A 23,344-nucleotide genomic window follows, 5' to 3' on the forward strand; every position below is an offset into this window, starting at 1 on the left:
CTGGCATCACTAAGGTGGCAGAGTGCCTCAGTGGTTCACACTGCTGCCTCAGAGTGCCAGGAACTCGGGTTCAATTCCAGCCTTGGGTGACTGTGTGGAGTTTGCACACACTTCTCGTGTCTACACAGGTTTTCTCTGAGTACTCTGGTTTCCTCCCACAGTCCACGGATGTAGAGCTTAGGTGGATTGGCTGTAGTGTCAAATAATGTGTGGGTTGGCTGAATTGGCCATAGGAACTACAGGGTTACAGGTATAGGGTAGGAGAATGGGTCAGGGTGGGATGCTGTTTGAAGGGTTGGTGTGGACTCAACAGGCCACATTGTAGGGATACTATAATTCTATGATGTGCCATCTAGGTGGATTAAAAGGGTAACAGGGATAGAGTTGGAGCCTAGGTCTATGTAGGATGCCGTTTGGAGGGTTGGTGCTGACCCAATGGGCCAAATGGCCTCTTTCCACATTATAGCAATACTATGATCTTATTAATGATCTTAATAAGTTTAACTTAATCTTCCAGAATGTAGAATATATGCTGAAACAAATAAGATGCCATGCTAGAGGGTCAACTTAATTTTACAACCAATATGTCCAAATTATTGCTGGTATATTAAAAAGGGCTCTCACTAAACATTTCAATGCATTCAGAACTTATCAGTCAATCTGCTGCTGCTTTACAGTAGAGGCCCATTTACTGCAGATGATTCTCATTTTTACTGTTCCTCAGATAGAAGTAAATCAAAAGCTTGGGATGTTTTTAGCAAAATGATACAGCACTTTCTTCAAGATGAAATTGGATCAGACATAGTAGGATGAGAGCAGAGAATACTTCCACAGGACCCAGGACAGAGAAGAGACTGGGAAAGCAAAATCAAGGAGAGATGAGGTTAATTTAAGAAAAGGGCAGAAATTAATGACAAAACCAGACAGGAGCAATAAAGCAGCTGAAGTCAATGATTTGAGAAGGAGGCAAAAGTGGAGAGTAAAATATGCAAAGGAAATTCAGCACAGAGATAAATCTGAAGAAAGTGGAGCAGGACAGCAGAGACAGACTGGACGGAAGGTGATACATTGGGCATGAGAGGGCTATTAGAGAAAGGGTGAATGTGATACGATAGTAAATACATGAGAGAATCAGTGAAAAAGAAAAGCGACAGGGATTAGAAAGGGTTGGAATTGAGAAGAGTGTAGAAGCAGGCTTTGAAAAGAAAACAGAAACACAATTTTGAAAGAGACAAGACAGAGAAATGTAGACACAGGAAGCATGCAGTGATTCACATCAGAACGATACAGAGACACAAACACACAAAGACAGAAGATATCTTAATTAATATTAAATACATAAGACCATAAGACTTTGGAGTAAAAGGTGAATTAGCCTACTGAGTCTGCCATTCAGTGAGATCATGCTGATAACCCTGAATTCCATTTCCCTGCTTTATCCCCCTAACCTTTTATTCCATTACAGATTTAGAATTTGTCTTGAATATACTTGACGACATAGCCTCAACAGAATTTGTGGTAAAGAATTTCACAGATTCACTACTCTCTGAGGAAGAAACTCATCCCCATCTCTGTCATAAATGTGTCACCTCTGATTCTGAAATTATGCCCTCTGGTCCTGGACTCTTCCACTAGAGAAACAACCTCTCTATATTTAGCCTGTCAAGTCCCCTGAGAATCTTGTATGTTTCAATAAGGTTGCCTTTCACTCTTCTACACTCCAATGATTACAAGCCCAACCTACTCAATGTATTCTCACAAGACAGTTTCTTCTTACCTGTTATCAGGAGAAAGTGAGGACTGCAGATGCTGGAGATCAGAGTCAAAAAGTGTGGCGCTGGAAAAACACAGCAGGTCAGCCCAGCAAACCTTCTTTAGATTGCCCCCAACCCCAAAATATTTTTCCTAAGTTGAGGAGCCCAAAATATTCACTGTATTCCAGCTGTGCTCTAACCGCTGCTTTGTATATTTTTTGGCAAAACTTCCCTACTTTTGTACTTCAGTCCCTTTGAAACAAAGGCCAACATTTCATTTGCCTTTCCTATTACCAATTGGATTTGGATGCCAGCTTTTTGTGATGCATGCATAAGGACTTCCAGATCCCTGTGCTGTAATGTTCTGCAGTCTTTCTCCATTTAAATAATATTCAGCTCCTCTACTCATCTTTCCAAAGTGCAAAACCACACTCATTTCTACATTATATTCCACCTGCCAAGTTTTCGCCCACTTACTTAACCTGTCTATATCCTTCTGCAAACTCTTTATGTCATCTTCACCACTTGCCTTTTCACCTTTTTTCATGTCATCTGCAAACTCGGCTACAGTATACTCACTTTCCTCATCTAAACCATCGATATAGATTGTAAATAATTGTGGACCCAGGCGCTGATCCTTGTGGCACTCCACTAGTTACAAATTTCTATCCTGAAAATGCCTGCCTTATCCCAACTCTCTGTCTTCTATTATTCATTTATTTTAATGAGCACACGTTATCAAATGAAACAGGCCCCAAGTAGAGCGGTAAATCTGTGGTAGCCTCTTACTGGATTTAGAAAAATGTGTCTTTGCTTGTCAGCAATTGCTGCCACTTCCCAAGATTTAATGTCAGTTGAAAATGTTAATGTTGGTAAGGAAACCAGTGAGATTTCAACAGAGCCTCCTCTGTCATGTTTTTATTGAGATGTATTAATGGTATTTGATTAATTCATTACGTTGAGCAATATCATTTGGTTGGAGCAGAAATCTTTCCAGGACTGATGGTGTCTTCAGAAGGTGACATTATTTGGCTGATTAGGCAATCGAGTGCTCCCATGAAGTGCAAACAGAACAATTGTGTGCCAACAGCCTGTAGATTCTATTAAACCTAATGGACAGAAAAATCACAGGGTACAAGCCTGTGATTACTTAACTTCCAGAAGCTGCTGGGAAGATCCTTGCTGGGAGAACCCATTCACACAATGAGCTTGACTAAATACTTGAGAATTTATTTTTATTGTGTTTTTTTTAATGCTCTCATTGTGTATTGCCATATCTACTGTCATTTTGTTACTGGGGCACTCCAGTCTCTGGTCAATAGTTTGAATTCCCATTGACAACTCGAGCACTAAACAAAATTTAAATGACTAACCAGAGCCAGACTGAGGGAGTGCTGCAGGGTAGACATGCTGTCCCTTAGATGAGCTGTTAAACCAAGGCCCTTAATTGTCATCCAAGGTAAATGTAAGGGTAGGTGCGGAGAGGATGTCTCCTCTCAAGGGAGAGTCTAGAACTATGGCTCACTGTTTAAAAGTCAGAGGTTGCCCATTACAAAGAGAATTAAAACAAAATTCTTTTTTTCTCAGAGGGTCATGAGTCTTTGGAACCATCATCTTGAAAGGACAGTAGAAACAGAGTCCTTAAAGATTTTTAAGGTGGCTGTGAATCGATTCTGGATGAAAGAAAGGTGCTGAAAGGTCATGGGGGGGCGGGGTGCGGGGGCAGGCAGAGAATGTGGATTTGAGGCTACAATGAGATCAGCCATGATCTTTTGAGCAGCAGAATAGACCCAAAGTGCTGAATGGTCTCCTGCTCCGGATTCATACATTTGTATCATATAAAAGATCCCATTTAAAAAGGAGCAGGAGTTTTACCCTTGATGTCCTGGCCAAGCAACAATACAAGAAGATGAACTGGTCATTATCGCACTGCTGTGTGTTGGGTAGGCATTGATTGCTGACCCACTGTGGAGAACTACACATTCATGTTCACTTTGGAGCATGCATGCACATGGTTCCAGACACAATACAGCGTCATGTGATTTTGAACAAGGGTTCAGTGTTGGGAAGAGAGGACAGGGCATGGGGAAAGTTGTGCCGGGGTGGCATTACAACAGACTATACACTTCGAAAGTACCTCTTTGGCTGTTGGGACTGGTCATGAAAAGTGCTGTATGAATGCAGGCCGTTTTCTTTATTTCATTTCTGAAGGGTTTAACCGCCAGAGTCAGTCAGTAGCAGGCTAGCCCTGGGGTCATGTCTCATTCTAAGAAACCAGCCCAGCGATCACAGCTGACACTCTCGCGTAGTACTGGGGAAGTGCCGGACTGTCAGAAGTGCCATCCCTTGGAATTAAACAGTTTATAAGGGTTTTAAAGCTGCTGATTACTCCTTAGTACATCACTCAGATCTTGGTCAAGTGATCATGACTCATGCATCAGTCTGGACAGCAAACAGCTAACCAAATCACAGCAGAGACTGATCCAGTTCAAATCTGACATACATGTGAGTGCCCCATTGTCAGGAGCAGGGTCTCCCACTCTGGGTATTCCCAGGAGACATTCAGACCATTTGGCAGCTGGAACTTCCCTAATCAATGGGACTAGCTTCCTGAATGGGGGTGGGAGTGGGCCATTTTAATCCAGGGTTGTAATCAATATTCTATCCATCAGTTTGTTGACAACATTTTTTTAAAAAAAGATCATCGATGACAGGATTTTCATAAATGTCCTAAGTCAGTTTAACTTTAAACACCGAGAAGACATGCACTCCAGGGTCTATATAAATTCTTTCACAGATTAGATATTCTAAGTAGCTGTGTAGTTAGACTAATATCATGCTGTAATTTAAAAACCCAAGGGTTCTTTATAGAACCTGTTGGGATGACTATTGCTCACAGCACAGTGTGTGTCTCACTAGAGTATGCTAGTGCTTAAGGTTATTAATGATTTCAGTCTATCCCACTTAGCTAACAATTTATCATGCAACGCACTTGAATACTAGCCAAGAAGATGAGATAATGGCTTTGTTCTGTCGAGTGCATCTGCACCAAACACAGGATATTCCAAATACATTGAAATTCTAACGGTGGAATTTCAATCAGAAATTCCATCTTGAAAGCAGGAAATTGAAAGTGCATCTAACCATAAAATGTAGACAACAATAGTTGGCTCCAGGACTAACCTGATGCTTCTTGATATAACCAGATGGATGACTGAACACTTGCAGCCATTGAGATTTATGTGCCGCATTCTGGGCCTGCAATGCAGTACACACCGTGGGATAGGACTGCCATTTATCTCAAGTTTAAGTGTCGTTGCTTCAAAATTTATGTGGTAAGCTATCATGTGGAAAAAGACCATCGGGATTGCACATCAGCCTGTAACACCAACCTATTATTTCATCGTTATGTCGGGCAGGATAAATGCCCTGTATGGTGTGCGCCACCATATGCCAAAAACTGAGATCAAATTTTAATCAAACGATTTATAGGAAGAAGGTTTAAGATGTCATTATAAGTGGTGTGTCTGGAAAATTCCCTTCCACCATTCTCACCTGAACTCCTGAGACATGTTCGGAATTTTTGCAGAATTAATCATTAGCTTTTGAGGCAATGGGCAATTGGGTTTCTGTCTCTCCCACTTAGATCATTGACAGCCTTTACACAGTAACCTCTAAGAGAATGAGATTGCCATAAGGAGTTACAATGGAATTTTCCAGAATTTATATTTTCCTTGGACCTCAGTGGATCACATGACTGCAGCTAAGGGGCTGAAAAAGGGGGCAGGTACCATTTGATATGATGAGTTGGCAAACATAGCATAGTGCAGAGTCAATAGTCTTGCTACAAAATCAGAAATTCAGAATGAAGGGTCACTGGACCCGAAATGTTACTGGACTCTGCTTTTTCTCCACAGATGTTGCTAGACCTGCTCCATTTTTCCAGTAATTTCTGATTCTATTTCAGATTTCCAGCATCTACAATTCTTTGGGGGGTTTTTTGGTAATTCTGCTGCTCTTTATCGGCCTTACAATTCATTACTCTAACTGTTGCCAGCAAAGTGCGCCTCTTAGTCTGATCAGTGTCTCTGGAGACCTTCACAAAGTCAGGATTTTGCACAACTTCAAACTTCAATCTCTTTTTGGGATGATTTAGGGTGTAAGAAAACCAAAATCTTCCATGTAAAAAGATGCTGAATGTGCAGTGTTTTGATTTCATGTATGTTTCATTTGTTAATGTGATCTCCTGTAGGAAGGAAGTACGGAAGCCAACTACATGAAATGGCCATAATCTTCCAATCTGCTTGAGATACAGGATGGTGCCAGAGGACTGGAGGATTATGTTTGTTACACCCTTGCTCAGTCAAGGCTGTAAGGATAAACCTAACAAGCACAAGCCAATCATTTTCACTTCAGTTTCTGGGAAGCTATCAGAAATCATAATTTGGACTAAATTCACAGTCAGTTGGACAATTAAAGAAAACGAGAATGGAATTGTTACACATTGTACAAATGGTGTTCAATGAAATAGACTGAGTTTTTGTTGAGACAAATCAGAAGATTGATGAGGCCTATGTGGTTGAAGTGATATCTACAGACTTCCGAGACGCATTTTCCGAGACATAAAAGGCTTGCCAGTAAAGCTGAACATCATTCAATAAAAAAAGATGAGATAATGGCTTTATTCTGTAACATGCATCTGCACAGATCACAGGATATTCCCGATTACCCGACTGGTCCCAATACATTGAAATTCTCACAGTGGAATTTTAATCAGAAATTCCATCTTGAAAGCAGAAAATCGAAAGTGTATCTATCTGTGGAAGGTAGACAATAACAGTTGGTTCCAGGACTAACCTGATGCTTCTTGATGGATGGCTGAACACTTTGCGGTTACGGAGACTGATGTGCTGCATTCTGGGACAGGACAGCCATAAGTAACGTGGAAACAAAAGTGGCTAAGTTACATAGAATGGAAACTAGCGGTGAAAAGCCACTTTTCAGACTGGAGGAAGATACATAGTGGAGATCCCAAGTGCCTGGACCCCTGTCTTTTGTGATCTACATTAATGACTTAAACTTGGGCATCCAGGATTTCAATTTCAAAATCTGGAGGGATTGTCAGCATCTATTCATCTTGGGAGCTGATGGTCTGTATCCAGGGTATATGTTACCTCTGGATTGAACATTTTCTAATGGAATCATGGAGGCTGACTCATCACTGGCAGTCCCTTCCACAGCAATCACAAATAAATAGCATTGCGCTGAGATTGACAAAGAGTTTTCCTTCTGCCAGGGTCTCTTTCTCTATCATTTGATCTTTTTTTTAACCTCTCCTTGTTCCATGCTCTTCCTAACAGTTGGACTCCATGCACTCTGATGACAGCAAGAACTTCCCATGCATCCATTTCAATCCTGGTCAACTTTAGTTCACATGTGCAGACATCCTTCTATTGCAGACACAGACAACCTCATGGTTCCCGGCTGATAGCAAGCTTGCATAGAGCACTAATTTGGGAAAGTGGTCTTCGATAGATACATAGAGTCAACAGCACAGAAACAGATCCTTCCATCCAACCCATCCTTGCTGAACATAATCCCAAACTAAGCTAGACCCACCTGCCTATTCCTGATCCTTCCAAACCTTTCCTATTCATGTACTTATCTCAATGTCTTTAAATGTTGTAACTGATTAGATTCCCTACAGCGTGGAAACAAGCCCTTCGGCCCAACAAGTCCACACCAACACTCCTAAGAGTAACCCACTCAGACCCATTCCCTATATTTATCCCTGATTAATGCACCTAACTATGGATAATTTAGCATGGCCAATTCACCTAACCTGCACATCTTTGGACTGTGGGAGGAAACCGGAGCACCCGGAGGAAACCCACGCAGACACGGGGAGAATGTGCAAACTCCACACAGTCAGTCGCCCGAGGTAGGAACTGAACCCGGCGCTGTGAGGCAACAGTGCTAACCGCTGTGTTACCGTGCTGTCCCCCACATTAGCACTTCCTCAGGCAATTCATTTCACATGTGAACTGCTCTCTGTGTAAAACATTTGCCCCTCGTGTCTTTTTCAAATCTCTCTCCTCGCACCTTAAAAATATGTCTCCTGGTCTTGAAATCCCCCATCCTAGGGAAAAAAACACCTACCATTAACCTTATCTATACCCCTCATGATTTTATAAACCTCTACAAGGTCACCTCTCAACCTCCTACACTCCAGTGAGAAAAGTCCCAGCCTATGCAGCCTTTCTTTATAACTCAAACCTTCCATACCCAGCGATATCCTGGCAAATCTCTTCTGAACCCTCTTCCGCTTAATATCGTTCCTACAGTAGTGTTCCAGAAGCGGCCTCACCAATGTCCTATACAACCTCAACATGACTTCCCATGATCTATTTGATACACATGACCCAGCCAGAAGAGACATCACCAACCCAAGAGGGCAAATATGCTCAGAATTCCAAAGCACTAATGTACTGAACAGTGGGATTTCAGTGATGGTAATGCCGTTGAATGTCAAGCGGCAATGTTTAGATTTTCTCTTGTTGAAGATGCCCAATGCCTGGCACTTGTGTGGCACAAATGCTCATTGGCATTTTTGGGTCTAGATAGTGCCCAAATCCAGCAAGATCTGGACATGGTCTGCTCCAGTATTTAAAGAGTCATGACTCTTTAATCATGACTCTTTCAGCAATCATCAGCAAACATCCCCAACAAACCACCAATCCTTATGTTTGGAGGAAGGTCATTGATGAAGCAGCTGAAGGTAATTGGACTTGTGGGCACTACCCTGAGAAAGGTCCCATCGCCACTAGCCAATAATTTGCCAGGAGATCTGTCCCTAATGTGGTGAAGACTTCAAACCTGAATGAACCATGCTTCATTGTAGGGTGGTGACAGATGAGGAAATATAACATGGGGTCAGTCGCATCTGCTGATTCCTGCCCCTGATAGAAAATGTGCAACCCTGGATAGGATGAACGACAGCAGCTTCGGTATGAAGGGCAATGTGTGCTGCTCCCCAATTTTCCTTGCAAACCAGTCCCAACCCCCATTAAGCCCCTAACCAGAAAGAGGACGAAAATTGGCTAATCATTCTCTTAGTCGAGAGTGTGGTGCTGGAAAAGTAGAGCGGGTCAGGCATCATCTGAGGAGCAGGAAAATCGACATTTCGGGCATAAGTCCTTCAGCCTGAAACATTGATTCTCCTGCTCCTCAGATGCTGCCTGACCGGCTGTGCTTTTCCAGCACCACACTCTCAACTCTGATCTCCAGCATCTGCAGTCCTCACTTTCTCCAACTCATTCGCTTAGCTGACAAATGCCTGAGGAACCAAGGGATTACTGGTATCCGTGATACTGCACTCCAGCATGAGTCAATATTTTCATCCCTGTCTATGTAACTTATTCCTCCTAACTCATTCTCTGGTGAAGAAATGACAAATGCTTTCAACACAGTTGGCATTTAGCAGGACTCAAGCTTAAAAAGAGGGCTCTATTACCCTAACAATACGCAGAGGTTAGCAGAAAATTCAGGCTTTGATTCATATTGATTACCAATAAAATAAGCTCTCTTTGGAAAGCAATAGTCAGCATATATCCCAGACAAACAGGCAATTTGGATTAGTATGGGATGTGATCTCTAAACTAAATTAATTTATTTTAAATAGCACTTTTCAATTCGATGGTATGTTTCAGATCAGAATAAATCCAGTCTTAGCGAATACAGAGCATGAAATGGCTGTAAAGGAATAAGCTGTCGAACATGCCTCCCAAGGCAATTTGAAATAATTGCCACCTTTATAAGGAGAGAGAATTTTCCTTAATCATTCATCCATTTTCAGAATAAGACTGTTTTTGAAATCAACAGCTTTAAGTGTTCCAAGCTGAGGCATTATACAGACTAGATTGATAGTAGAAGTTTAATCGACTCTTACTGCAAGAGGATTTAAGTCCAAACTCCAACTTCATCCGTGAGACTTACACCCACTGGAAACCCGTCAAGACTATTTAAACACACATGACAATAGCCAGCTGAAGACGCGAAGAGTCCAAGCACCAGAATCTGAAGTCCACTATTGCCTGTTTTTGTTTCTTTTTAATTGAGAGAATGAGACGGCTGATGAGGTGGAGGGAGAATATACCCTGCCCAACCTCTCTCCCCTTCACCTTACACCACCACCCGTCCATCACTCTTACTCTGAGTCTATTTCCTTCCCTCCAGGCTTCCTCCAACCCCGGTCCATTCTCCCCCAACCCTGGTCCATCCTCTTGGTCTCTTCCATATTGCCAGCTAGCACAGTGACAAAGATATGCCTGCGGACACTTTTCAAAAAATCTCAGTCTCTAGCACAATTGCAAGTGTCTTCTCGCTACAGCATACTGCACAAGCTCCTCTGTGTGAGCAAATGCAGCCAAACATAAGTGTTGTACATGAAGCCATTTGTGGCACTAACCTTGTGCCAGGTCATTCTAGGAAATAGAAATTAATCTCACTGTGGCCTGCTCTTTCCCCGGAGCTCTCCAAGGCTGGGGTTAGATGTTTAATTTCTTTTTGAATGTTGCAATTGAATTTCCTTGCACCACTCTATTAGGTCACACATTCAAGATCATTGCAACTCACCGTGTGAACAAAGCTCCAAATTTCTCCCATAATTCTTTCATCAATTATCTTAAATTTACCTGCCTGTCAGTGGAAACAGTCACAAAGTCAAAGAGTCACGCAACACAGATGAGGCCTTTTCACCCACTGACCTATCTACACTAATCCTATTTTCCAGCACTTGGCTTATAGCTTTGAATGTTATGACATTTCAAGTGCTCATCTGTTTACTTCTTAAAGGTTATTAATTTCAAAGTTTAAAGGAAACAGCTCCTCCTTAATTAGTTAACCAAACCTTCTCAATTTTGAATGTCTCTATTAAATCTCCACTTGGCCTTCTCTACTCTACAGCAGCTAACCCCAACTTCTCCAGTCCCTGCACACTACAATCTTTTGTCTTGATCGTCACCCTCACAAATCCTCTTTGCACTTTTTCCAAGGCTTTGTCAGCTTTGCTGAAGAACTGAACTCTGTCCACTTGCTGAGGCCTTTCCAGTGATTTAGAAATGCTTATCATGGTTTCTTTGCACATTGCATGTATAAATCAAAACTGAAGAACATTTTACAATCAGAAACCACATTAGGAAAAAGCCTATATAAAATTTAGTTTTGGACATGTTGAATTTGGGCTCCTGACCTTTGCTGTTGGATAAAGCAGTAGGTATTAGCTAATACTTACCCAGTCTTCAGGCTGACCAAGGCATCTTGTACTCCTTTCTGGTTGTACTTGGACATATAGGCATGCATATCAGGGTAATTATTTCGAATATTTCTCTCAGTGCTGCCATTCGGAACAGTGCCAAATCGAAAAGGTGGCGAATGATCATACGGCCTCTGAAACTGTAAGAGACAGAAAAGCCACTGTGAATAGCTTTAGAATGATTCTCAAAACAATGGAATGGAATAGTCTTTTTCATTCTCACAGTTTTAGCATTCCTGTAGTAAATAATAAGGGGCATAGAGATCAAAGAGCATCAGTTTGTAGTTGCGTATTGATGTGTAAAACATTGAAAGGTTTGTGTCTCCTAGACAGGCAGGTTAGACCCATGCCTTCGATATTAACTCTGTCAGAGAGAGCCAGAGTGATACATTTGTGGGCGGCACGGTGGCCCAGTGGTTAGCACTGCTGCCTCACAGCGCCAGAGACCCGGGTTCAATTCCCACCTCAGGCGACTGACTGTGTGGAGTTTGCACGTTCTCCCCGTGTCTGCGTGGGTTTCCTCTGGGTGCTCCGGTTTCCTCCCACAGTCCAAAGATGTCAGGTGAATTGGCCATGCTAAATTGCCCGTAGTGTTAGGTAAGGGGTAAATGTAGGGGTACGGGTGGGTTGCGCTTCGGCGGGTCGGTGTGGACTTGTTGGGCCGAAGGGCTTGTTTCCACACTGTAATCTAATCTAATCTAATCTAATTTTAATTGAACAATGTAACCAGATGATGAAGGGCGAAAGCATCCCTAAAGGATGTGTTTATAATCTCCTGCCGGCATGGAGCTTTATAGCAATTGATTTCACTTTACATTCTGTTTTAAGGTGATAGCTTAAAACATATTCTGGTACATTAAACCTTAGCCATTTTACAAATGTTGGGTTCAAAAGTATAACTTCTAAAATCAAAGGAGAAAACCAATACAAACAACATATCAGTATATTAAGTATTAATAAAGTTCCTCTTCATATGTTGTTGCATCCTATTCATGCCTTGTAGCTGTATCATTTTTTGATGAGTATAAATCAGATAGATTCTTATCAATGTTGTGGCTGTCTATCACAACATTGTAAAATCTGCATTCAACTTGCTTCCTTACTTTCTCTCAGCAATTCAACTTTAGGTTTCAGATGATTTATGGTCAGACATATTTGGTTCAGTTATGGGCAGAACTTCAATTCACACAGCATAGATCAGGTTAATAGCAATGATTGTTCTTTTTATTACGAGTACAGTTTCACAGGATGTGGGCATCACTGGCAAGGCCTGCAATTGTTGCCCATCCCAAACTGCCCTTGAACTAAGTGTTTTGCTGGAAAATTTCAGAGGGTGGTTAAGAGTCAGTCACATTGCTGTGGGTCCAGTCACACATTGGCTAGACCAGGTAAGGATGTTAGATTTCCTTCCCTAAATGCCATTAGAGAACCAAACAGTTTTTTACAACAACTGAGACAGTTTCATGTTCATTCCTACTGGGACTAGTTTTTAATCACAAATTTATTAATTGCTTTTAAGTTTCACTCGTTGTGGTGGGGGGATTTGAACCTGTATTCCCAGAAACCTAGCCTTGGCATTCTTTTGAACTCACTCTTGCTTTTAATTTTGGCCACTGTGTATTGTTGAAACACGCCACCCCCAGATTCAGGTGCAAAAGAATATTTTCATCAGTGTTTTAAATGTGTATTTGATTCTTTGGAATGTTATTTCTCCTCTGATTTTATTCTCTTTTAGATAATTCCACACTGCCCACTGTACTGTCTCACCAACAAGTTTAAGTCAACATCTCCAATTTGTTCAACTCAGAGCAAGAAAGCACAGCAGAGGCGTAAGGGTCCCTATTGGTCATTCTCCCATTCTCTGAATTCGCTTCCTCCACCCCCAAGTGCCGACTGTATGGTTGACACTCCCTCAACGGCACAGAACTCGTGGAGCAAGAACCTGTGGCATGAAATCTATCTTTGCTCCAGTGAATTAGTATGCAAGTGTAGCAACACAACTCCCTACATGTAATAGGAAAAACGTTTTAATTTTCACCAGTTTAGAATAGATTTCAGGAAGCCTTATTGGCTCAAGTACTTTTTTTTTAAAATAAGGGAAGTGCTACCATTGAGATATACTGCCTGCTGGGCCAGAGCAATTCATCATTGTCACTACAGGAAATTGCAGGCACTGCAACATCACAGACTGCATACCACGCAGTACAATAGATAAGCTCGATCTGTTCATAACAATGCTTAAAATGGGTCAGGAATGTCAACATTGTACTGCTAAATGACTAGTTACACAAAGGTTGAAAAGAGAATTGCTGCATTCTCAGCGATCAGCTGAAAGTGCTCTTCAAAAGCTGAAGTGACAAATGTTTTGATGTTCAATTTTAGGCACACAGCGTTTGAAAATTTTTAAAAGTGGGCCAGTGGGCACAATGTCCTCATTCAGTGAATATCCAAAACCTAGCAAGGAGAATTTCAATATCATCTTTTGCATTGTTATAGGGCAAGTTTTCTGGCAGGAAAATGACCAAAAATCTTACGATTTCAGTTTCCAATCCCAAATTGATTGTTCCCAATTCTATGCAATTATCATCCCTATCATAATTTTTCTGTCCTTTTTTCCATAAAATCCAACTTTAACTGGTCAAACTGTAAATTGTAACGAGGGTCAGTAAAGCTGTCTTCACACTCACCAGCACTCAGGATAACTTAGACTGGGAGCCAGGAGCCAGCATTCTGACTGGGATTGGGCAAGACAAACAGGTGAAAGATCCCTGACCTTCCAACTTCATAAAGAATTGCACATGCGATTTCTGCAACCTGCGTTCTACATCCATAGACCTGGACTTATACTTTTAAAGTGAGAGAGGAAAGATTTTAAAAAAGACATGGCTGGCAATTCTGTTTTACACAGAGAATGGTTCGTGTATGGAATGAATTTCCAGAGGAAGTGGTAGGTGCAGCTACAGTTACAACATTTAAAAGATGTTTAGATAAGTAGATGACCAGGAAACGTTTGGAGGGTTATGGGTCAAGCGCAATCAGGTGGGACTAGTTTAGTTTGGGATTATGGTCAGCATGGCTGGTTGGACTGAAGGGTCTGTTTCTATGCTGTATGACTCTGTGATTCGAATACATCTTACTGTTTCTGAAGGTGAGACCAGTGAAAGAATTTATTCCCATCCCCTGGGCATCAAAAGGCCTTTGACTCTCCCATTGGATTATCTTTTCTGCTCACTCTCTGACCCACAACTGTTACCTCTTCCACACCTATTTGCAAAGAGACTTAAGAACAGTTTCCTGGGCTGAAGATAGTGGAAGCTGTTAAAAATATTCAACTGAATGGAAACATGCAGCTGTACAGGACATTGGTTCGGCCACTATTGGAATATTGCGTGCAATTTTGGTCTCCTTCCTACTGGAAAGATGTTGTGAAACTTGAAAGGGTTCAGAAGAGATTTCCAAGGATGTTGCCAGGGTTGGAGGATTTGAGATATAAAAGAGATCTAAGGGACAACTTTTTCACACAGAGGGTGGTACGGGTATGGAATGAGCTGCCAGAGGAAGTGGTAGAGGCTGGTACAACTGCAATATTTAAGAGGCATTTGGATGGGTATATGAATAGGAAGGGTTTGGAGGGATATGGGCCGGGTGTTGGCAGGTGGGACTAGATTGGGTTGGGATAACTGGTCGGCATGGACGGGTTGGACCGAAGGGTCTGTTTCCATGCTGTACATCTCTATGACTCTATAAGGAATTCATTGTCTCCAGGATAATTTACTTTTGTCTGGGGTCCTATTAAGTGCCTCAGTGGAACTGTCGTGAGTTCTCCACTATCAGGAATTGCCCCAGATATGCCCCCTTATTGTGTAGCTGCAAATGCAGGATTTGTCCTCCCTCACCCCTTATCCCTCTCACCATCAGAGTACCTCTCAGCTGCTGAAAGATGAAGCAATCCAATCCTAACCCAAAGTTTGCCTCATTTTTCAAGTCCCATTTGTCACTCTGCTGCACTCGCAACAAAAACATATACTGCAGAAATGTTATCAGAATTTTATAGCCAGTAACAAATCAACTCAAAGACATTTAAGGATGTGCTTTGACACTCAGTGGTGGACTTGAGTGATTGTTAGTGGAAGACTACACCAACAAGTAATGAAAGCAACGATTACCTTTTTATCACTGAGTCCAGTCACTTGGTCCACAAACTCCTCCTGGATCATAAAAGCAGCCAGATTGGCAGTATAACTGGCCAGAAATATCACCGCAAAGAACGCCCATACTGAGACAATTATTTTACTTGTCGTTCCTCTCGGATTCTCTACAGGCACAGAATTGTTGAAGACTAAGCCCCAAAGGAGCCATATTGCTTTGCCAATTGTGAATGATGGACCATGCAGAGCTGCAAATAAAGATCAAAGTACATGAAAACATGCTTTCCACAAAGGGAGAATCTTCCAAATAAGGCTTCACAAAACACTCAGTAAGATGGTGCGCTTCAAGAGTAAAACTTTCTTTTGCCATTGCTTCAAAATCCACCCTCGTTCCAACTTATTATCTCATGCTGTTCTTTCAGAAGCCTTGACCTTTATACTTACGAAGCCTGATGAAGGGCTTATGCCCGAAACGTCGATTCTCCTGCTCCTCAGATGCTGCCTGACCTGCTGTGCTTTTCCAACACTACACTCTCGACTCTGATCTCCAGCATCTGCAGTCCTCACTTTCTCCCATTATCTTTAAAGGAGAAGGCAGCTTCACAGCTAAGTTTGGTCACAGATAAATATTGCACTGAACTTTCATTGTCTGTAGCTCCCTGCTTAAATCTATTTGAAAGAGTTATTCACTTTAAGCAAGTCCTAGGTGTCATTTTCTTGAATGGAAGTATTTCACACTGAGTTCTCACTGCAGTCTATAATAATTCCTTGATAAGTAAAAAACTTCATTTTGGAGACAACTTCTTGTTTACTAGTGTCAGTGATGAATGAATAGCATAAAGAGCTTTTATTTTCTCAGTCCCTTAATAAGAAAATATATGAAGTGCAGCTAGTGGAAAACTGCACAGGTGATTGTAAAACCCAAGATAAATCACAGGCATGGCAACAACAATGTACACAGCAGAAATGGAATCTCCCTGAGAAAGCAAATGAATGAATGAATGCTGAACAGGTTGGAAATAAAATGTTACAACATGATCTTTGAAGAATGTGGATGCAACATAGAAACATAGCAAATAACAGCTGCCGCTTATACGGTCCTTCAAGTCTGTTATATCATTAAATATGATCATGGCTAATCATCCAACTCAGTACTCTGTTCCTGATTTTGCCCCATATCCTTTAATCCCTTTAGACCTAACTCCTTTTTGAAAATATTCAATGTTTCGGCCCTAACCGCTTTCCATGGCAGAGAATTACACAGGTTCACCACTCTCTGGGTGAAGACATTTCTCCTCATTGATAGCATCAGGGGCCAGCAATTGCCTCAGTTTCTGAAATATTCTCCGCAATGTATCAAAGCTGGAAAGAAGAAACGCCAGCAGTTAGAGGAATGAAGAAAGGCAGTAGAGGTTTGGATATGTTCATGATGCCCAGTATCATAATGAAGATGAGCTTTAAACTGGAAAACAGCTATCATCATGTCATCTGCCACTTCAGAACACAGGTAGAACTTTCAAGTTCACTACCAACTATAGTTTCACTCCAAGTCTGTCTTAAATATTAGGAATTATTTTTCCACAAATGTCTGCATCCTTGACTAAATGTCTCCTTCAATGCACTGGCATCGCTGGCTGAACCAATCATTCCTCTCCCTACTCTTTCTCAGAATTCACAGAATCACAGAATTGGTACAGCACAGAAGTCCATTCAGGTGTCTGTGTTTGGACAGGCTCTCCAAATGAACATCTCTCCTCATGACCCATTCTCCTGTTTTCTCCCCATTATCCTGCACATTCTTCCATTCAAATAACAGTCAAATTCTCTTCTGAATTACTTGATTGAACCTGTCTCCACTGTAATCTCAGACAGTGCATTCCTGACACTAACCACTTGTATGAAAATATTTTTTCTCGTGCCACATTTTCTCTGCTTAGACCTATCATGATTTTGAATACTTCTATCAGTTCACCTTGCGGGCCCTCTATTCACCAAAGAGAACAGTACCAGCCCACACCAATCTATCTTCATATTTGAAATTACTCTTCGCTGGGACAGTTATCACAAACCTGTGGTTTCTTCTTCAACCTTCTTTCTACTTACTCTATGGTCTCTTTCTCTCTGCTCTTAGAAGAACAATAGATTTAAAGTGAGGAGGAAGTGTAATAGAGAAGACCTGAAGTATTATTTTTTCACTGAGGGCAATGGAAATATAGAACGTTCTGCCTGAAAGGGTGGTGGAGGCAGATAATCTTGAATCATTTAAGAGGCATCTGGGTGAGCACTGAAAATGCCAGGGCACTGTAGGCAATGGGCCAAGTAAATGGGATTAGTGCAGTTTGGTGTTTGTTGGTCAGCATAGAGATGGTGGGCCAAAGGGCCTGTTTCTATGCAGTATGACTCTGTGAATCTATGACTCTCTCTGACACAGTGACAGAGAATAAACAAACGAGAGGGAAAAAAATAAAGAAAATCTCTTTGGATTTGAAATTCTTTGGGACTTGCTGAGGTGGAGCAAGGAATTCTTTAAACGCAAGTCCGTTCTCAGAACTGCCAATTGTTAGGGCATGATCTTATCATTCAGCCATTATTTTAGTGCCTATGTATGATTTCATTAATTGTCACTGGGAGAAATGGATGCTGCAGAAGCAGTTACGAGAGGGTGAGCATGTAGTGGAGCCATCTTTGGTGTCCACTGAAGTTTTAAACATCAGAAATACCCACAGCTCATCACTGCAGAGGGGAATGGTCATCACACAGGCTGCCCCCTTTTAGATTCATGTGATTAATAGTGACTCGAGTGAGTTGACAGACCTCCAGCTTGCCAGTGGGAGACTGCCTTGTAATTATTGCTGGTCTCCCAATTCAATGCAGAGGCTGCTCTCAGTACTTAGGGTGGCTAAGAAGGCATTTTACATGTTTGCCTTCATTGGTCATACTTTTGAGTATCGGAGCTGGAATGCCATGTTGAGTTTGTAAAGGACATTAGTGAAGTCCCTCTGGAGTACTGTGTGCAGTTCTGGTTGCCCTGTTATTGGAAGGATATTATTAAACTGGGGAGGGTTAAGAACAGATTTTCCAAGATATTGCTGGGAATGCAGGGATTGAGTTATAAGGAGAGGCTGGGACATTTTTCCACTGGGGCGTAGGAGATTGAGGGGTGACCTTATAGAGGTTTATAAAATCATGAAGGGTATAGATAAGGTAAGTGGCAGGAGTCTTTTCTCTCAGGTGGAAGATTTCAAGACTAGGGGCCATATTTTTATGGTGAGAGGAGAAAGATTTTAAAAAGACGAGGGACAGTTTTTTCATACAGAGAGTAGTTCGTGTGTGGAATGAACTTCCAGAGGAAGTGGTGGAAGCGGGTACAGTTACAGCATTTAAAAGGTATTTGGATAAGTACATGAATAAGAAATGTTTGGAGGGATATGGACCGAGTGCAGGGAGGTGGAGCGACTTTAGTTTGGAAACGTGGTCGGCATGAACTGTCAGACCAAAGGGTATATTTCTGTGCTGTATGACTCTGTGATTCTATAACAGTTGTGAGTTTTGACAAAGGGTGACAGGATTCAAAACATTAATTTGTTTTCTCTCTCTCCAGAGATGCTGCCAGACTTCCTGAGTTTCACCACCACTTTCTGTGTTTGTTCCAGATTTCCTGCATCCACAGTTTTTTTGTGTTATTTTAGTCCTTTAAAAAAACTGCATTTCCCTAAGAGTACAAATACTTTATTACCAAGCCAGATGGCTGCTTGACATACAAGGCAATTGTTGGCAGCATCGAGCTAATTTCACTTAGAACATTATCAAGAAACCATTCAGAATAATGCTCGATATTCTCTGCATAAGACATATCATCCAGGATTTGGAAATGACAGGCTGCACTATGTTTGGATAATAATTTCAGCAGTAGTTTGCAAAATAAATGTATAATTTGCAGCTCAGATTACTGGATGCTTCTTTTTAACCGGATAAAGATATGATTCTGTCCTTCTCAAGGTCTGGATATCTCAAAGCATTTTAATTAAGCATTCTTGAAATGTCGTTACCACCATGATGTAGGAAAATACCCAAGATTTCACAAGCAGCAGTGTGTTAATGACTGGCTAATCTGTGCTTTTCAATGAGGGCTAATAATTTGCCATTGCACTAGAATGAGTAGGGAAGTCTTACGGCAACTGTACAAGGTGTTGGTGAGACCACATCTGGAAAACTATGAGCAGTTTTGGTCCACTTATCTAAGGAAAGACATCAACTCATTGGAGGCAGTTCAGAGGAGGTTCACAAGGATGATCCCCGGTATGAGGGATTGTCTTGTGAATAAAGACTAAACAGGTTGGGACTCTATCCAACTGGAATTTAGAAGAATAAAAGTTAATCTCATTAAAATATATATGTCATTCTTAAGGTGCGTGACAGGTTAAATGTGGAGATGTTTCCTCCACATGAGAATCTAGGACCAGAGGGCATAGTCTCAGGAGAAAGGACACTAATTTCAGACTGAGATGTGGAGGAATTTCTTCTCTCAGTGGTTTGTGAGTCTTGGAAGTCCTTAATTCAAATACCTGTGGAGATATGTTCCTTATTTCTATTTAAGGCTGAGATAGCTGGGTTCTTGAGATCAGAGTAGGGAATCAAAGGTTATGTAGGCAAGAGAAAATGAGGAATGTCGGATTAGCCATGATCTTATTGAATGGTGGAGGAGGGTTGAGGGGCTGAATGGCCAATTGTTCTATTTTTTTAACGTCTTACACTGAATGTGAGAAGAACATGGATTAGCACTGGGAAATTGGATTGGTAGAGGTGATGCCATGGGGAAATGCATCTGGATAGTAGTAACAGGATAGGTCAGAGCCAGCATGGATTTATGAAGGGGAAATCATGCTTGACTAATCTTCTGGAATTTTTTGAGGATGTAACTCTGAAGATGGACGAGGGAGATCCAGTAGATGTAGTGTACCTGGACTTTCAGAAAGCTTTTGATAAAGTCCCACACAGGAGGTTAGTGAGCAAAATTAGGGCACATGGTATTGGGGGCAAAGTACTAACTTGGATTGAAAGTTGGTTGGCTGATAGGAAATGTAGTTTAATGTGGATAAATGTATGGTTGTCCACTTTGGTGGCAAGAACAGGAAGGCAGATTACTACCTAAATGGAATCAATTTAGGTAAAGGGGCAGTACAAAGAGATCTGGGTGTTCTTGTACACCAGTCAATGAAGGTAAGCATGCAGGTATAGCAGGTAGTGAAGAAGGCTAATAGTATGTTGGCCTTCATAACAAGAGGGATTGAGTATAGAAGCAAAGAGGTTCTTCTGCAGCTGTACAGGACTCTGGTGAGACCACACCTGGAGTACTGCGTGCAGTTCTGGTCTCCAAATTTGAGGAAAGACATTCTGGCTATTGAGGGAGTGCAGCATAGGTTCATGAGGTCAATTCCTGGAATCAAGGGTTATGGAGATAAGGCAGGAACAGGATACTGATTAAGGATGATCAGCCATGATCATATTGAATGGTGTTGCAGGCTTGAAGGGCAGAATGGCCTGCTCCTGCACCTATTGTCTATTGTCTATTGTTAATTATGGATATTCTTGCAAATTGTAATAAACCAAAGAACTACAGATGCTGGAGATCTGAAAGAAAACAACAACAGAAATGGCTGGAGAAACTCAGCAGGCCTGCTGGCATTTGTGGAGAGCAAACAAAGTTAACATTTTAAGTTCAGTTCTGACTGGACTCGGTTTTCTCTTCACAAATGCTGCCAGACCTGCTGAGTTTCTCTAGCCATTTTCACTCTTGCAGATTGCCGTTTACTGCAAGATGAAAAGCTTCAATAAAATGCATCTTTTCTGAGCAATATTTCAATGGTATTTCACTATATTAAAAAAAAACATGCTGTGGTTGTGAATGATGCTTTATAAATTGCAAGTAATTATTTTCTTTAGTTCATGTTTTTGAACACAGAAGAACTGTGCTATGTCCCTGAAACAGAAGACAAATCTCATGTTGTGAATTATTATGAGCTTTCTTTCATCCAATCCAAGTGTTCTGCTAGGCATAGAGTTAATAATCAATGTTACCCGAAAATCTAAGGATCAGCACCTACTATGTAATTTGTAATGCACTGCAACATGAGGAAATGTGCTCATTTTCACAGTTTTACACCAAAGAAGAAAAGAAACAAGATAAAAGTATTCAGCTTACCTTTGCCTTTTGCCAAATTTCTGTTGTACCCTACTGGGCTGAAGTACTCAAATGCAAAAACTGCAATAGCAGACACAATGAGCAGTGTGACAAACATCATGACCCACACAGCAGCACTAAAGGGCTCTGGAAGAAAGCAGAGATAAAGCCTGAAGTAATTCCATAAATCATTCATTGAAAACAAATTCAAGAACACATCGTAAGGAAAACCATTGGCCACTATAGCATTGGCAAAAGTGAATAGCACAATCCTGTGGATGGCAACATACTGTTTAAAAATATATTGCCGTCCGAATTGACCGTAGCTCAGTGGAAACCATTGGGAAAATGTTTACTTAAAGTAAGACTTTTGTTTGCTCAAATGTAAAACGGAGAAGGCATATGGGATTGAACATGATGGTTTAACAAAAGGAAGCATCTCTAACATTACACCAGCAAGACATCCTTTGGATCAAGGAATAGGAAAAATGGGAATCACTAACAAATTTCGTATGACCAAGTTTCTTCTATTGAATGGCAGGCTTTGAACCTCCACTTTGAGACTGGTCCTTGCTAAACTGATTCAAAATGAGCCAAAGCCTATGTTCAGCCAACCATCATCACTAGGGTCTCAGTGCAAAACCCTTATTCACGTGTGGAGAGAGATAGACTATGCTGCACATTTCCAAGGAGTGAGACTAAGTGGCAAATTAATTACTTTAACCTCAGCAAATTGGGAGGCTAACACTTTGCTTCAGGGATTTGCATCTGCTAAATAATAATAATAATTTCAATGCACACTGTACTACTTCACAACAATATACAGGCCTTTCTTTTAATGAACAATCTATCTTCGGGCTCTATGTCCAACTGATTTTTTTCTGTCTCTTTGGTCTCTATTTCCACCTATTGTTTATCGTTTACAAACCATTAACTCTGATTCCTCACCATAGATGTTACCACACCTGCTGAGATTTTTCAGCAATTTCAGTTTTTGTGTCAATCTGTCTTTATAATTGCATTAAAACAACGACATCGATTGTTTGACCATTGCAAGGCAGCTCATTGTGCAATTAAAATATTAGACCTTATGCACTAAGTTCATTTTATTGCCTCAATTAGTGGATTTTGGATAGAAAGTGCTCATCTTGGTTAGCATCATTTCCCCAAGTGACAAGGTGCCAGTATGGATTGTGGTCATTATCTCGTACTATCTCACTGAAGGAGAAAGGTAAAGAAATAAGCAAGATGTGTCCTGACTGTGCATTTCGGTGTACAAAATGCTAAGAGACACATGAGAGAAGTCTGAAAAGATGTCCACAATTTCCAGTTACTTTGTAAATTGTAAAGCCCAAATGGAAAGACAACAAAAAATACTTTCATTTACCGTTAAAGTATTTTTAACCGTTAAAGTGGCAAAATCATCTAGGTTCCTTCACAGGGGCATAAACAGACAAAAGTAAAGACTAAACTTAGAAGACTAATAGTCAGAAGGGTGGGGAAAAGTCTGTTCAGAAGGAAGATTTGATGGAGATCTTCAAAGGCTAGTAGTGAGGTGGAAAAGCCAAGACATTTAGGGAAGGAACTCCAGTATTGAGGCTGAAGTCAGCTGTAAAAGAAATGGAAGATGTATGAGCTACCAACATCGGAGCAGGGCTGAGTTCTCAAAGAGTCATAAGGCTGGAGAGAATAGGATCAATTACATGAGGTGCTAGAATCTCATGCCCTCTTCAGACCAATCACTAAACGATTGGTGGTGGGGGGAAGGGTCTGTTACGTAGCCATGGGCACACGTATGGGCCCCAGCTATGCCTGTCTCTTTGTTGGCTACATAGAGCAGTTGATCTTCCGTAATTACACCGGCACCACTCCCCACCTCTTCCTCCGCTACATTGATGACTGCATTGGCGCCACCTCGTGCTCCCGCGAGGAGGTTGAGCAATTCAAC

The 23,344-nt window shown here is 41.3% G+C and overlaps 1 protein-coding gene across 2 annotated transcripts in view; it reads right to left on the minus strand.

Annotated features, from left to right (window-relative positions):
• Window positions 1-23,344, minus strand: part of grin2aa (glutamate receptor, ionotropic, N-methyl D-aspartate 2A, a) — a 170,983-nt gene that overhangs the window by 47,180 nt on the left and 100,459 nt on the right. For both annotated transcript variants that reach the window (XM_043712001.1, XM_043711999.1), the window contains exons 6-8: window positions 21,418-21,543; window positions 15,234-15,463; window positions 11,047-11,207 (exon numbers count right to left, since the gene is read on the minus strand). In XM_043712001.1, the coding sequence (XP_043567936.1) occupies window positions 11,047-11,207; window positions 15,234-15,463; window positions 21,418-21,543 (517 nt within the window). The remainder of the gene's footprint in view (window positions 1-11,046; window positions 11,208-15,233; window positions 15,464-21,417; window positions 21,544-23,344) is intronic.

Source organism: Chiloscyllium plagiosum, chromosome 21 (genome assembly GCF_004010195.1).
Source record: "Chiloscyllium plagiosum isolate BGI_BamShark_2017 chromosome 21, ASM401019v2, whole genome shotgun sequence".
Taxonomy (NCBI): Eukaryota; Metazoa; Chordata; class Chondrichthyes; order Orectolobiformes; family Hemiscylliidae; genus Chiloscyllium; species Chiloscyllium plagiosum.